This window comes from Hemiscyllium ocellatum, chromosome 19, assembly GCF_020745735.1.
Source record: "Hemiscyllium ocellatum isolate sHemOce1 chromosome 19, sHemOce1.pat.X.cur, whole genome shotgun sequence".
Lineage (NCBI taxonomy): Eukaryota > Metazoa > Chordata > Chondrichthyes > Orectolobiformes > Hemiscylliidae > Hemiscyllium > Hemiscyllium ocellatum.
Window position 1 is genome coordinate 11,610,522 of NC_083419.1, and position 17,063 is coordinate 11,627,584.

At 42.0% G+C, this 17,063-nt stretch overlaps 1 protein-coding gene across 1 annotated transcript in view; it reads right to left on the reverse strand.

Annotated features, from left to right (window-relative positions):
• Window positions 1-17,063, reverse strand: part of ppm1h (protein phosphatase, Mg2+/Mn2+ dependent, 1H) — a 153,533-nt gene that overhangs the window by 41,031 nt on the left and 95,439 nt on the right. Inside the window, exons 2-3 of the mRNA XM_060839225.1 lie at window positions 12,546-12,711; window positions 305-646 (exon numbers count right to left, since the gene is read on the reverse strand). Coding sequence (XP_060695208.1) covers window positions 305-646; window positions 12,546-12,711 — 508 coding nt within the window. The remainder of the gene's footprint in view (window positions 1-304; window positions 647-12,545; window positions 12,712-17,063) is intronic.

Genomic DNA, 17,063 nt, shown 5'->3' on the forward strand with positions numbered 1-17,063 from the left:
ACAACTGTTTTCTGGGACTTAGATGTACACAAATTAATTGCCTGCATTATGACAAAAAGATACTTTCATTAGCTATGTGAGACATCCTGAAGGTATGACAAACAAGTTGCAAGTCCTTTTATTTTCAGGTGCAGGTGACAGGGTATATTTTTTGATTAAGGAGGAAAATAAATTAAACCCAAAAGATACAAAGAATGTTAAAATTCACCAAAAATTTTGTAACAGCCAACAGGCACCAACAATGAGTTTCTCTTTTGACAAGTCATTGAAGCCTATTTCAAATGGTTGCCTCAAAAACACTTACCATTTCTTTAAAAGCATTCTCTATTGCTCCAATAACCAAACTCTCATGTGGAATTTTCTTCTCAATGAAGAACCGTGTCGGAGGGCTGCTTGGTGACCCTGGAGTCCCCATTGAGCCTCGCAGCGAGGCAGCTCTGGTTAACGTCCTTGTAGTGCTCACCACTTCTGGCTCATCATTGAGGCAGGTTGGGGGAAGCACTGCTGAGTTTCTCAGAATTCCAGCCACCTCTTGAAGATGCTCTGCTATCTTGTGGTGGAGGAGCTTGGAGGCTACCACTGCAGCACCAGCTCCCGCATGTCCATCAAACAGTGCCCAGTAGTTAAATGTAATCTCCTCTGATTCCTACATTAAAAAAAAAGTCGAGATACTCAACTTCAGTGTTTCAAATGACAGTCTGTGCTGCTTGGTAAGCATTTCAATTTCTGGAATGGTCACATGGTAAAAATTCTCATTTTAAGATAAAATTAACAAAAAAGTCTATTTGGCCCATCATGACCATGCTATTGCTTTGGTTTTTTTTTAACCCATTCCCACGATTTTTTTCCCATAGCCCCTGTCACCTTTTTCCCTTTGTATACTTATTCATTTCTTGAGCTACACAATAATGTGAGTGGAATGTGTGAGTGATTGTTGAAGAATTTGGTCCTGTGCAAATTATAGATTACTTCAATAGCATAAGTTCCCTTCATATTCACAACAACATGCAATATAATAGCTTTAACACAATAAATATTCCAAGTCACTGCATGAATATAAAAAAAAAACTGACATTGATCATCTGTGTTAAGTGGGTCAAAGGCTTGATCAAAGAGGTAGGTTTAAAGAATCATCTTAAAAGGTGAGAGAGGGGTATAGAGAGGGAATTTCATAACTTCGAGACTAATTGTCCTACAATTTGTAGCCATTCATTCAGCCAAATGAAGTTGGAGATGCGTAACAGATTGGAATTGAAGGAAAGCAGAGATCTTGTAAGGATCTTGCTGAAAGAGGCTAAGAGATACGCCAGTGTACAAAACCACTGGGCCATCCCATTCCTGTTAATTGCTACAGCATACCCTAAAGCTATACCTAAGTCATTCTATGATCCAGTAAAGTTTTGGGCAGCACATTGGCACAGTGGACAGCACTGCTGCTACACAGTGCCAGTGACCAGAGTTCAATTCCACCCTCAGAAGATCGTTTTCTGCCAACACACTAAAACAGCAACAAATGAACTTGAAAGACCCTATACAGATAACAATCAACACTAATGTTATTTACAAAATACCTTGCAAGAACTGTAACAAACACTATACTGGACAAACAGGCAGAAAACTAACCACCAGGATACATGAACATCAACTAGTCACAAAAAGACATGACCCACTCTCACTAGTATCCTTACATACAGATGAAGGAGGACACCACTTCGACTGGGACAACACATCCATCCTAGGACAAGCCAAACAGAGATATGCACAAGAATTCCTAGGAGGACAACATTCCAACCGGAACTCCATCAACAAACACATTGACTTGGACCCCATTTACGACCCTCTGAGAAAAAGAATAGGACATGACGTCACCACAGGAAATGACATCACCAACCCAAGGAAACCTAACAAATAAATAGAGAGGAGATCACAATCACCAGTGCTTCACCGGAGCTCACTAATAATGTTACCTAGTATGGTGATGAAACATCTGAAAATGAACTTTCCAGCTCAGCAAGAAAATTTACATACAGGGGTTAAGATACAGGTCGATCATGATCAAATCAAACAGCAGATCAGACTGGATTGGGGGAGCATGGTTACAGGCCTCTTCTATGTTTTGTAAGGAATCCATCCGATTTCCATATCAATGGAATGAATATCTGACATCAAAGAATAAAGAAAAGTTATAGCCTAGGAACAGGCCCTTTGGCCCTCCAAGCCTGAGTCGATCCAAATCTACTGTCTAAACCAACATAGTGCTGTACAGCATGGAAACAGACCCGTTGGTCTAACTCATCCACACTGACCAGATATCCTAACCTAACATAGACCCATTTGTCAGCACTTGAACCATATCCCTCTAAAACCTTCCCATTGATAAACCCATCCAAATGCCTTTTAAATGCTGTAATTATACCAGCCTCCACCACGTTCTCTGACAGCTCATTCCATACATGCACCACCCCCTGCATGAAAATGTTGCCTCTTAGGTCCCTTTTACATCTCTCCCCTCTCACCATAAACTATGTCCTCTAGTTCTGGTCTCCCTCACCCCAGGGAAAATATCTTGTCTGTTTATCCTATCCATGCCCCTCATGATTTTTATAAATATCTATAAGGTCACTCCTCAGCCTCTGACGCTCCAGGGAAAACAGCCCCAACCAATTCAGCCTCTCCTTATAGCTCAAATCCTCCAACCCTGGCAACACCCTTGTAAATCTTTTCGAAACTTTTTCAAGTTTCACAATGAGCTGATAAATCTTTTCTACCTGATTCATGTGAAGGCAACATTTTGCTAAATCTCTCACTGTTGTGGACTTGATTGAACCAGCTCTTCTTCAAGGAAATAGGAAGATGGACACAAATGTTTTTGTGAAGAGATTAAATTAATCAGGATAAGAACGAACAATGGAAATTGGGTATGATAAAACCAATTGATTACTATGACAGAGCAAGTAAACCTGAAAATCAAGGTTAAAGTTATAGTTTGTTTAGACATTTAAAATACCTAGAAGAATTTATTGTTAGAAGGTGATAAATTTATCAATGTGGCAAATGTTAAATAATGCAAAGTGAATTATAATTTTTTTTTTACATTCACCACTCAAAAACAGCCATGTCACACTAAGTGTTATGTAAACGTCACATAAACCTTCTCTGACTCTTGTTCCATCCTATAGTAGTTGGATATTGTATTACTGCAGTTCTAATAAGCTGGCTGTACATGATGCTTTGTGGACAAAACATGTTTTACAATGTCTTGACATAAACTTTAAAGAAATATTCTTTCTTTGGACATGTACTGGACAAGGCCAGCATTTGTTGCCATACCCTCGTAAAAAAAGTGTTTTCTCTTCTTGAAACTCTGGTGGCCTCTGGCTATAGCTGCAAGGCTTTCTCATCAACTTTTGATAAGAGTTAGGTATCAGGCATGTTGATGGAGGTACGCAGGTTACTTATAGACTTGGAAATGGAACAGGCTTCCTCCCCTAAAGAGACAAAAAAACTGCAGATGCTGGAATCCAAACTAGACAGGCAGGAGGCTGGAAGAACACAGCAAGCCAGGCAGCATCAGGTGGTGCAGAAGTTGACGCTTCGGGTGCACCCCTGAAGGACACTCATGGACAGGTTGGAGCTTTGCAATGATATGAAAGTGTCAGTCACTTTATCTTTCTTGCCAGGTTTTTGAGAAGCAGGTCCACTTTAACAGGATTATGTGATGCAGTAAGCACTCAAGAATGTATGTTATTTTTAAACCAAGTATTACAGCTGCAGGATTCAAGGGTCTGACACGATGGTCAACAAGCAGATAAGGCAGCAACCAATTTGAACTGACTAAATTCAACATCAAATCAGGCCATTCAACCCATCAGTGGTAGGCAGGAATCCAACTAGAGGAGTATTTTTCACCCAATTCCCATTGAAATCAATTTTCCTGGAACATACTTGGTCAAGTTCTGTCACTAGGAGATAGTGAGGACTGCGGATGCTGGAGGAATCAGTGGGCACTGGAAAAAGCACAGCAGGTCAAGCAGCTTCTGAGGAGCAAGAGAGTCGACATTTCAGGCTGGACCCTTCAACAGGACTGGGGAATGGGGCTGAGAAATAAATGGGGTGGTGGGCTTGGGGAAAGGCAAGTGGGATGGTGATAGGTGGGCAAAGGTAGGTGGTGATAGTGGTCAGTCATCGGGAAGTGTGGATTGGATAGGTGGGAAGGAAGATGAACAGGTAGGTCAGATCAAGGGGGAGGAGCCAAGACAAAGGGGTGGATCTGAGAAAGGGGTGGGGGAAGGGAGATTTAGAACTGGTGTATTCAATGTTGAGGCCATGTGTTTGTAGCCTCCTGAGGCAGAAGATGAGATGATCTCCTCCAGTGGGCGGGTGGCGTTGTTTAGGCGGTGAAGGAAGCCCAGAATAGACATGCCATGGGGGAGTGGGAGGGGGAGTTGAAATGGATGGCTACAGGAAGATGGGGTTGGTTGGTGTGTATGGACCAGAGATGTTACCTGAACTATTCTGAGAGTTTGCGCTCGGTGTCTCCGATATACAGGAGGCCACATAGAGAGCAATGGACGCAGTAAATGAGATTGGAGGATGTGCAAGTGAATCTCTGCTGGATGTAGAATGATCTCTGGGGCCTTAGATGAAGGTGGGGGGAGGCCTGACCTGGTGCTTTTTCCAGCGCCACACTTTATCGATTCCAAATTCTGTCACTCTCATCCTACCTTATTAATGAATACCACCCATTCAATAGTGCAAAAAGCATTTTAACTCCTAGCAAAATTGAGATTAATTGAAGCTTAGTGCTGTAGCTAAGCGTACCTTCTCAGCTACACAAAACCTAAGTGATCAGGGCTGGAAATTACGTGGCCCCATGAATGTGTTTTGGATTTGGGGACAGACATGTAATACAGGGAGGTTGGCTAGCCAATCTCTTTCCCACCCGTCCCCAAGTTCACCCCCTAATACAGAGTGGGGTCCAAAATTGGCAGGTTGTTGAAAGCTCAACTGACTGAAGATATCACTGCCTCCTTCTTTTCCAATTACCTGTTTCAAAAACCTGAGTCACTGCTCTGCTCCCCCGACTTCCTGAAGCTTTCCAAACCCTCCCTGACTAAGTAACCAGATTTACATTACAGGGACATAAGGTAGTAAAAGAAAGTCCTATGGCATGCTTGCCTTCATTGGAAGAGGTGTTGTGTATAAGGATAGCCAAATTATGCTGCAGCTTTACAGAACTTCAGTTAGGCCACATTTGGAATATTGAATAGACTGGTCAACACACTACCAGAAGGAAATGGGTGCTTTGGAGAGGGTACAGAAAAGTTTTACCAGCATGTTGCCTGGTATGGGAGATGTTATCTATGCACGTAGGTTGGATAGACTGGGTTTGTTTTCACTGGAACACAGGAGGTTGAGTGGCAGCCTGATAGAAGTTTATAAGATTGTGAATGGCATGAATAAAGTGGAAGGCATGAGGCTTTTTCTCAGCCTGGAGGGGTCAATTACTAGGGGACACAAGTTTCAAGTGCCGGGGGTAGTGGGGGGTGTATTATAGCATTGGGGGTGGGGGCAAAGAGTTTTAAAGAGATATTACCAAGGGTGGTGAGTGCCTGGAATGCACTGACAGAAGTGGTGATGGAAACAGACACAAAAGCAACATTCTAGAAGCATCTGTAGAAATACATGTATCGGAAGGGAATAGAGGGCTGTAGATCCTGCGAGTGAAGACAGTTTTAATGTGGAAGGACAAAATGTGGTGGCACAGGCTTGGAGGGCTGAAGGGCCTTTTCCTGTGTAGTATTATTCTTTGTACATTCTACCAGGTCCATCAAGCCTCCACGTGGTCCTGCACACAGTACAAGGAGCATTCTTTGTAAAACCCTGACATTGCTCCTGAGCACATGAATTCCTCCCCAGTGAGAAGTCTTTACAGTTAGTCAAATCAGCCCATTGACCATGCTCTCTAGATGCAAGGAGGGTTTACATAGACATAGATTCTGAAATAACTCCAGATAGGCCTGTTTTCCCTCACCAATTCATCCTTTATTTAGATGTGATGAGTCCTTGACACTGAACCAACTACCTTGGAGCCAACTCTCAGAATGAACAGGATGCCTGACACTCCTGTTCTTATCTGTCAGCCAAGGCTCCCTGATTGGACCAGATTAACAGCCCCAATCAGAGAATTCATATTTTATGCAGTCCAGTGGGCTAACATTTTAACAATCACAACAGCTTCCTGATGCCTATCCCTTGGGGTAGCACTGGTGCGGAACTGATTTCTAAAGACCTCACCTCCACATTCCATCCCTACAGCATTTTTCAGCCCCAGGAAGAAGGCCTTGTTTCTTCACAATCTCACCAAGGTGCATCAGAAGGATAGAACAATTTCAGCCCTTCTATTTTGACATTGCAAACATCCTAGTCTCTCAGCCTCCAGAAGAGGATGTGGCTGGAGGTTTACTGCCAGGTCTCTGCTAATATCCATCTTTGGTGGCGTCCAGCAGTGTCTTATGATCTCAGAATTAAAGAACCATATGAATTCAAGGCTCACTGATTTCTAGGTTGCGAGCAATGCCCTTCTCCATTAGTTAACACAATACACACGGCAGTATTATTTTTGCTCAAGTTCTGGATCGCTGGTTTTCAGGTCATTTGCACAGTCTTCTGCTTACTCCGAACTTGATGCACATGATTTGTTGTAATGTATTTGCTTAACCACAAGTCAATGGGAAAGAACAGATTTACACCCAATACTCCCTTGGGGCATTTGTGGCAAGAAAACCACACTGACCTCTACTCTCTCATTTAACTCAAGCATGCTCTAATCTCAAGCTATGCAACTTCATGTGTGCCTTTTATTCACTATCCACAATCTCATGTTTTATGCTAGTTATTAAGTAATCGTTACAAGGTGTTCTCATTTCACAAGCCATCAATAAAGACTCACAATCTCGACTGGCTACTCTCTTGGGAGGATACCAAGGCAGTAATTGAAGAAGGATGGTCATAGTGTTAAGGGCTTGGATGGGACGGAATTTGTTAAGTGTGTACAAGAAAAGTTTTTATTCAAGAAATGGATTCAACTAGAGAAGGAGCAATACTTATCCTACCTTATTTTCCAACAAAAGGTCAAGTGTCTGAGGTGTCAGGGAAGTATTTTGAGGCAAGTTTTAATATAGTTATGGAAAAGGATAGATCAAAAAGTTAATGTTTTAAATTAGAGTAAGGCCAATTTTGGTGGTATTAGACAGGAACTTTCAAAAGTTGATTGGAGCAGGCTATTCGCAGGTAAAGGCTAGGTTGCAAAGTGGGAGTTCTTTAAAAATGAGATAACGAGAGTTCAGAGACAGTATGTTCCTGATAGTATAAAGGGCAAGGCTGGTAGGTTTAGGGAATGCTGAAAGACCAGAGCAATTGAGGCTCTGGTCAAGAAAATGAAGGAGTCATATGTCAGGTATAGACAGCTGGAATTGAGTGAATCCCTAGAAGAGTATAAGGATAGGAAGAGTATACTTAAGAGAAAATTAGAAGGGCAAATGGGGATATAAAATAGCTTTGGCAAACAGAGTTAAGGAGAATCCATTAACTTTTTGATCTATCCTTTTCCATACCATAGCTATATTAAAACTAATAGAATTATGATCATTTTCCCCAAAGTGCTCCCTTGACCCCTCAGTCACTTGTCCTGCCTTATTTTCCAACAGAAGGTCAAGTATTACTCCTTTTCTAGTTGGTATGTCTCTCAGTACATTAAAGGCAAAAGAATAACTAGGGAAAGAATACAGTCCCTTAAAGATCAACATGGCCATACGTGTATGGAACCACAACAGATGGGTGAGACACTAAACAAATATTTTGCATCAGTAAATACTGTGGAAGAGTTCATGGAAACTTGGGGATTTGGTAAAATTAAAAATGAGGTCTTGAAAAGAGTTCATAATACAGAAGAGGTGGTGTTGGAAGTCTTCAAATGCTGAAAGGAAGATAAATCATTGATTAGCTATTTCCCAGAATTTTGTGGGAAGCTACAAAAGTGATTGCTGGGCCACTTGCTGAAATATTTATATTATCGACAACTATGGGTGATGTGCCAGAAGACTGGAGGTTGGCTGATGTGGTGCCATTATTTAAAGAAGACTGAAAGGAATAGGCAAGAAACCATAGACCGGTGAGCCTTATGTCAGTAGTGGGTAAGTTGTTAGATGGGATTCTGAGGGATTGAATTTACATGCATTTGGAAAGGCAAGGACTAAAAAGTGCATGAGGGGCAGCTTCCTTTACACAGAGAGTGGTTCATGTGTGGAATGAATTGCAGATGGAAGCGGTGATGCAGGTACAGTTCCATTAAAAAGACATTTAGATAAGTGCATGAACAGGAAAGGTTTGGAGAGATATGGGCCAAACGCAGGCAAATGGATATTGTTTATTTTGGGAGCATGGGCGGCATTGACTAATTGGATCAAAGAGTCCAATACCATGCTGTATGACTCTATGACTGATTAGGGATAGTCAACATGGTTTTGTGCATTGGGAAATTATTGTGAGTTGGAAATTGTGTCTCACTCATTTGACCGAGTTGTTTGAAGATGTGATGAGGAAGACTGATGAAGATAAGAGTGGTAGATGTTGTCTATATGGACTTCATCACATCGTTCGACAAGGTTCCACATGATAGGGTGAAGAGCCAAGATCTTTTTCTGAGTGTTGGAGAGTCCAAAACTAGAAGGTACAGGTTTAAGGTGAGAGTAAAAAGATTTAAAAGGGACCTGAGGAACAACTTTTCAAGCAGCTGGTGTCGTTGTATAGAATGAGCTGCCAGAGGAAGTGACAGAAATGGGTACAATTACCAATATTTTAAAAGTATCTGGATAGGTATATGAACAGGGGGAAATGCACGTATATTGGCAAATGGGACTAGATCAGATTAGGATGTCTGGTCAGCGAGGACGAGTTGGATAAAGAGTCTGTTTCTATGCTGCATGACTCTATGACTCTTAAGAATCAGCAATTATTTACCTCTAGTTCCCCGGCAAATGTTTATCGCTTCATCAAGGTCACAGTAATGGATTGTTTGGTCATTAGCACATTGCAGTTTTTGGGAGCTTGCAAGGAACAAAGGAGCTGCCAACTTTCCTGCAACAGTGAGTACACTTTGAAGCATTTAATTGGCTTGTGACTGCTCTGGGACATGTTGTGCTGGTGAAGGCTGTTTAACAAATAGAGTTCTCACTTTTCCTTCTCATGGGTTAAAGGAAAGTCCCAGTCAACTTAAATGGAAACCAGAATTAACAAGATGTATGAAATTAAAATCGAGAACATACACTAATGCTGACTGAAACCAAGTCCAGCAGATAGTAAAATACACAGGGGACCAAAGATAACCACAAGAATGAAAGCCAACACTTGCAGGTTCATTTTTCTGATTTTACATCCCAGTTCACATTGTATGTGATAGAAATTCAGGGTGCAATCGACATTCTTTCGACCATTAACCCTGCATATTATGTATATAAGTTTCTGCTGTGTGTTGGCAATGAGCCAAGGATTCAGTCAGAAAAAAGTCAACCATTGTATGATAAAGTGAAGAAGCAACAAGATCAACTTTCAAATTGAACAAAGACCCAAAACAACAGGGAAAGTGAAGGAAAAAGAAAACAAAATAAATGAGTGATGAAAAGAATTAAGATGTAGAGAATTATAGTTGTCATTTTGTGTCCTCTCAGGTCTCTAACACTCACTCAGCAATGTAATTGGAATATTGGTCATGCTGACACAGGCATTTCTATTAATAGAAGATCTTCTTGATTTAAAATGAGCAATCACATGTAGAATGGACTGAACAAAATTGATTTGTGGAAAAAAACAACAGGGATCATTCGAGGAATGAAACAATGAGTGGAATCTGAAGTCCTTCTTAAAAAAAAATGAACCATGGTGGTCCTGACAACCTTTACTTCTGTAATTATCTTGTGACTTGTGTTTCGCGAGGTTGGGTTATGAAAACAATTAACAGGGTCGCAGAAGAAAAGCAAATTAAATTTGTTCCCTTCATTTTCAGAATTATATGCACATCAGAAGAGTTCCAGGAATTTAACAAATAGTGACGGAAACAGCAAGTGTTTCATCAAGAACGTGCATAAATCAAGTGTCTTTAAATCTACTGAAAAATGCATCCAAGAATTTGAGAGAAGCACAAGAAAAAAAAAATCAATTCAAAGGCAATTTTTAAAAATACATATTCATTAAAGGATGAGTGCATTTCTCCATCCCAGAAGGCAATTAAGAGCCAACCACATTGATGTGGGCTTGGAGCCACATACAGGCCAGACCAGCTAAAGATGCCCGGCTTTCCTTCCCTAAATGATATTGGTGAACTAAGTGGGCTTTTACAACAATGGACACTGGCTAGGTGGTTGGCATTAGATTTTATTGAACTCAAATATCACCATCTACCATGGTAGAAAGGATTTGAACCCATGTCCACAGAACTTTAGCATGGATTTCTGGATTACTAGTCCAGTGACATTACCACTATGCCACTGCCTCCCCTCAAAATATTGTGGATGCTAGAAATTGAAAATAAAAGCCTAATGCATAAAAGGACAAAGTACTAAAGGATTTGGAAAGGCAAGGACTGATTAGGGATAGTCAACGTGGCTTTGTGTGTGGGAAATCATGTCTCACAAACTTGATTGAGTTTTTTGAAGAAGTAACAAAGAGGATTGATGGGGCAGAGTGGTCGACGTGATTTATATTGGCTTCAGTGAGGTGTTCGACAAGGTTCCCCATGGGAGACTGGTTAGCAAGGTTACATCTCATGGAATACAGGGAGAACGCGCCATTTGGATACAGAACTAGCCCAAAGTAGAAGACAGAGGGTGGTGGTGGAGGTTGTGACCAGTGGAGTGCCACAAGGATCGGTGCTGGGTCCATTACTTTCATCAATTATATAAATGACTTGGATGTGAGCATAACAGAAACAGTTATAACGTTTGCAGGTGACACCAAAATTGGAGGTGTAGTGGATAGCAAAGAATGTTACCTCAAATTATAAATCAGATGGGCCAATGGGCTGAGAAGTGGCAGATGGAGTTTAATTTAGATAAGTGTGAGGTGCTGCAATTTGGGAAAGCAAATCTAACAAGGACTAATACACTTAATGATAAGGTCTTAGGGAGTGTTGCTGAACAAAGAGACCTTGGAGTGCAGGTTCATTGCTCCTGGAAAGTAGAGTCTCAGGTAGATAGGAGAGTAAGGAAGGCGTTTGGTATGCTTTCCTTTATTGGTCAGAGTACTGAGTACAGGAGTTGGGAGGTCATGTTGCACCTGTACAGGACATTGGTTCGGCCACTGTTGGAATATTACTTGCAATTCTGGTCTCCTTCCAATTGGAAAGAGGTTGTGAAACTTGAAAGGGTTCAGAAAAGATTTACAAGGATGTTGCCAGAGTTGGAGTATTTGAGCTATAGGGAGAGGTTGAATATGTTAGGGCTGTTTTCCCTGAAGCGTCGGAGGCAGAACAGTGACCTTATAGAGGTTTATAAAATCATGAGTGACAAGGATAGGATAAATAGACCTTTAGAATTATCCAAACCTTTTCCCTGGGATGGAGGAGTCCAGAACTAGAGGGCATAGGTTTAGGGTGAGAGGGGAAAGATATAAAAGAGACCTGAAGGGCAATTTTTCATGCAAAGGGTGATACGTGTATGTAATGAACTGCCAGAGGAAGTGGAGGAAACTAGTACAATTGTAATATTTAAAAGGCATCTGGATGGGTAGACAAATAGGAAGGGTTTGGAGGAATATGGGCCAGGTGCTGGCAGATGGGACTAGATGGTGTTGGGATATCTGGTCGGCCTGATACAGTTTTTGTGCTGTACATCTCTGTGACTCTATGACTCTAAGAACATGGGTTTAAGCAGAGTCTTAAAATGGAGGGAATTCCAGACAGCAAGGACTACATGCCTGAAATCTTGGCTGCCAATGATGGGGACTGGAGAGAGGCTGTTAGCAATGCGCAGAATTCTCCATAGAACATTAAGAGTTTGTTTAAATTCCTAAGGGTTCAAAAGCACACAGAATCAGAGATGTTTCTATTTGTGCAGAAGATCAAAACTGGGGCCATAGATATAAAAGACACAGTTACCAATGCACAGAAACACAGAACAAACCTTTTTTTTCCCTGATAGTGGCATAAATGTGGGACTCACTGCTATAAGGCACAAGTGAGGTAAATAGCCAAATTGATTTTAAGGGATTTTAGGATTTTAGGCAGGCACATGAAACAAAGTATATAGAGTGTGTGGGCTAGACAAAGATGTTCACAAGGGGATCTGTGTGGAGCATAAAATGCTTGCATAGACCTGTGGACCAAATGGCCTCTTTCTGCAGTGCAGGCTCTATGTATCTACATGTAAGACAGTAGCGCATACTGTAATTTAATTTATATTACTGGACACAATTGATCATTCCGTGAAAGCTGCATGCATTGTATTTCACTGACCCAGCATCCATTGAATGAAGAATGAAGGTTCACTTACTGAATTGTCTTTAAGCTGTAACCCCTCCCCGTTTGGTAACGAAGATCTCCTTTTGAGTGTAGAATTCTTACTTGGTGTAATAGGTGCACTTGATTTTTTCTTCACAGTCACCACTTCACAGGAACCCTGGTCTTCATTGTGTGTGCTTTTTCCTGCATTGATCACCCTGCAAGCCACCAAACATATTTCAGGAAAATAACCATGCATGAGGGAATGCAGGCATCTATCAAGACCTCTTACATGGCATAATCATTAACCTTTACCCCACCAACCTACTGTATTGCACCATTTCTCCACAAAAGATGTCAAACATACAATAATTTTATTCATTAGGTGCAAGCAGAGTCTATTGTTAAAGTAATAATGAAATTTAATTTGCAATAATGAAATGGCTTGTGGTAAAATGGAGAGAAATTATAAAGAACTTGCAATTATATTGCACCTTTTGCAATCTCAGGATGTCCCAGGCAATGAATTTCTGATGTTCTGTTGGCAAACACTGCAGGCAATCTGCACACACTAAAGAACAGTGCCCCTACATTTGGGCCGGGTTCAAGTCCCGCTTGCTCCATAGATGTAATACATCTCTATGTTCCTATACCTATCCAAGATACTAGGAGACTGTCTTGCTCTTTTTCAAATAATAGGAGGGAACCATGAACAGCCAACTGAGCAGGGAGATAGAATCTTCACCTAATGGCTCATCTGAAAGAAGGGATCTTCAAAAATCAAATATATCCTCACTGTGATCACCTTAAAGAACATGCCTACGTATTGAGAATCAAGCTTGAATATAATATTTTCTCGTGTTGCAAATATGCTATTAATGATCCTCCAACAGTAGAAACACTCAGAAACACATAATATGTTTCCATTTGATAGTAGAGATGGCAGGAGGGAAACACACAGCTGTCAGGAAAAGCTAGCTCCTGGACTCTCTAGCTATCAGGCAGTTGGTTCGCCGCAATGGGGCTGGTATCATGACCTGGGACAAACAAATCATTGGCTGCCAAGTACCACCAGCTAATTAGAAGCTGGCATCACAAATGGAGTAGCTACTGTCAGTATAACTTTCTCACACACACCCTCCCTCATTTTCCAAGGATGGAGGTTGCCCATGAAGAAAGTCAGTGTTGTTTGAGGGATATGGCTGTGTTCTGGTCTGACATCATTCTGTCCACATAAGTTCCTTTTCTGCCTGCGGGTCCAGAGGATTCTATCCTGAATTTTGCAATGCTTTACTAAAAGAAAGGAGGGACTTAAGGAGACTATACAGTTAAAAAAAAAGAGATAGAAAATTTAAAAAACCTCTAATATGGGAAATCAGAAAGATCCACAGAAAACGTTGATAATGTAAACAGAAATAATCCACTCTATGCAAGGAAGAGAATCTTAAAACTTCCAAATATCAACATTTTTTTTATTTGTCCATTTATTGTCCATCCCTAATAACCCTTGAGAAGGTGAGCTGCTTTCTTGAACCACGACAATCCATGTGCTGTAGGTTGACTTACAATGGCCTTAGGGAGGGAATTTCAGGATTTTGATCCAGCAACAGTGCAGTATCAGTGATATATTTCCAAGTCTGGGTGGTGAATGGTTTGGAGGGGAACACGCAGGTAGCAATGTTCCCATCAATCTGCTGCTCTTATCCTTCTAGATGGAAGAAGTTATGGATTTGTAAGTGGAAGTACACACTGCTGCTACTGAGTGTCAGTGGTGAAGGGAGTGAATGCCTGTGTATCTGGTGCCAATCAAGTGGGCTGCTTTATCCTGGATGGCGCGAGTGTTGTTGGAGCTGCACACATCTGAGCAAGTGGAGCATATTCCATGGCACTCCTGACTTGTGCCTTGTAGAAGGTGGACAGGCTTTGAGAAGTCAGGAGGGGAGTTACTCACCACAGTATTTCTAACCTCTGATCTGCTGTTGTAGCCACTATGTATATATGGTGAGTTCAGTCAATTTTCAGATCAATGGAAACCTCAAAGATGTTGATAGCGGGGGGGGGAAATTCAGTATGGGTTTGTCTCTTATTGGGGATGGTCATTGCCTGGCATTTGTGAGGCGCAAATATTATTTGCCACTTGGCAGCCCAAACCTTGATATTTGTCCAGATCTTCTTGCATTTGAATATGGACTGCTTTAGTATCTGAGGAGTCACAAGTCACATTGACAAACTTCCCCACTTCTCACCTTATGATTGAGGGAAGGCCATTGATGTTGGGCTTAGGACACTACACTAAGGAAGTCCTGCAGAGATGTCCTGGGGCTGAGATGACGAATCTCTAACAACCACAACAGTGTGGAAACAGGCCATTCAGCCCATTGTCTACACTGACCCTCCAAAGAGCATCACACTCAGACCCATCTCCCTACCTTTTCCCTGCACTTTATGGGCAATTCAGTGTGGCCAATCCATCTAACATGTCCATCTTTGGAAATTGGGAGGAAAGCAGAGCACCCAGAGGTAATCCATGCAGACATGTGGCGAATATGCAAACTTCACACAGACAGTTGTCCAAGGCTAAAATCATCCAGGGTCCCTAGTGCCTTGAGCCACTAAGCTACTGTGCCACCCAAATCTGCTTATGTGCCAGGTATGACACCAACCAGTGGAGAGTTCTTCCCCGATACCAACTGATTTCAGTTTTGCGAGCGCTCTTGATGCCACAATCTGTTGAATGCGACCTTGATGTCAAGGGCCGTCACCCACACCTCACCTCAGGAATTCAGCTCTTTTTTTTGAATCAAGGCTATGATGAGGTCAGGCACTGAGTGGCCCTGGCAGAACAGAAACTGGGCATTGGTGAGCCGGATATTGCGATTTGGTGCTTCTGGAAAGCAATGTTGATGGCACCTTCCACTGATGATCAAAAGGAGACTGAAGGAGCAATAATTAGCCAGGTTGAATTTGTCTTGCTTTTTGAGTACACGGATACATGGGCTATTTTTCACATTGTCGGGCAGGTGCCAGTGTTGTAACTGTACTGCAACAGCATGGCTAGGGGACTGGCAAATTCTGGAGCACAAGTCTTCAGTACTATGTCCAGAATTTGTCAGGCTCCATAGCTTTTGCACTAGCCAGCAACTCCAAACCATTTCTTGATAACACATGGAATGAACTGAATTGGCTAAAGACTGGTAACTGTAATGGTGAGGACCACCGGAGGAGGTAGAATTGGATGGCACTTCTGGCTAAAGAAGGCTGTGAATGCTTCGGCCTTATTTTTTGCACTTATGTGATATGGCCTTACATAATGGACTCTTCCATCACTGAGGAAGGGCACATTTGTGAAGCCATCTCCTCAAGTGAATTGTAGAACTATCCATTATCATTCATGACTGGATTTGATATGACTACAGAGCTTAGATCTGATCCATTGTTTGTGTGATTGCTTAACTCTGTCTATCACTCAGCTGCTTATGCTGTTTAGCATGTAAGTAATCTGGGTTAGTAGCTTTACCAGATTAACATCTCAGTTCTAGGTATGTCTGGTGCTGCTCCTCACATGCCCTCCTGCACTCTCCATTGAACCAAGGTTAAACCCAAAGTTAATGGTAATGGTTGAGTGGGAGATATTTTGGTAGATTGTGCTGGAGTACAATTCTGCTGCTGTTGATGGCCCACTGAGCCTCATGAATGCCCAGCTTTGGAGTTGCTAGATCTGTTTGAAGTCTGTCCCATTTAGCATGGTGATGGTGCCACATAACATGACGGAGGTTATTCTCAAAATGAAAGTGATACTTTGACTTCACAAGGACTGTGCAGTGGTCACTCTCACCAATACTGTCATGACAGATGCATCTGCAGCTGGCAGATTGGTAAGGACGAGGTCAAGTGTGTTTTTCCCTCTTGTTGGTTCCCTGACCACCTGCTGAAAATTCAGTCTAGCAGCCATGTTCTTTTGGACCCAACCAACTCAACATTAGTATTGTTACTGAGCCACTCTTGGTGGTGGGCATTGAAATCCCTCACCCAGAAAACATTTACACTCATGCCACCCTCAGTGCTTCCTCAAAGGAGGAACACTGATTCACCAGCCGAGAAGGATGGTATGTGGTAATCAGTGGAGATCTCCTTGCCCATGTTTAACCTGAAGCTAGGAGACTTGACGGGGTCGAAAATGTGTTACTGGAAAAGCGCAGCAGGTCAGGCAGCATCCAAGGAACAGGAGATTCGACGTTTCGGGCATAAGCCCTTGTTCAGGAATCTGACGGGGTCCACAGTCAATGATGAAGACTCTAAATGGCAACTCCCACCCACCTGTATAACACTATACGGTGCCAATGGGACAGGACATATCCATGGATGATGCTGGTGGTGTCTGGGACATTGTCTGTCAAGTATTATTCCGTGAGTTTGACTATGTCTGACTGTTGCTTGACTACTGTATGAGAAAGATCTCCCACTTTTGACACTAGCTCTGAGATATTATCAATGAGGACTCGTAGGGTCCTCAGGGCTGTTTCTGCCATTGTCTTCTTATGTGCCTAGGTCAAGGCTGGGTGGTTTCGTT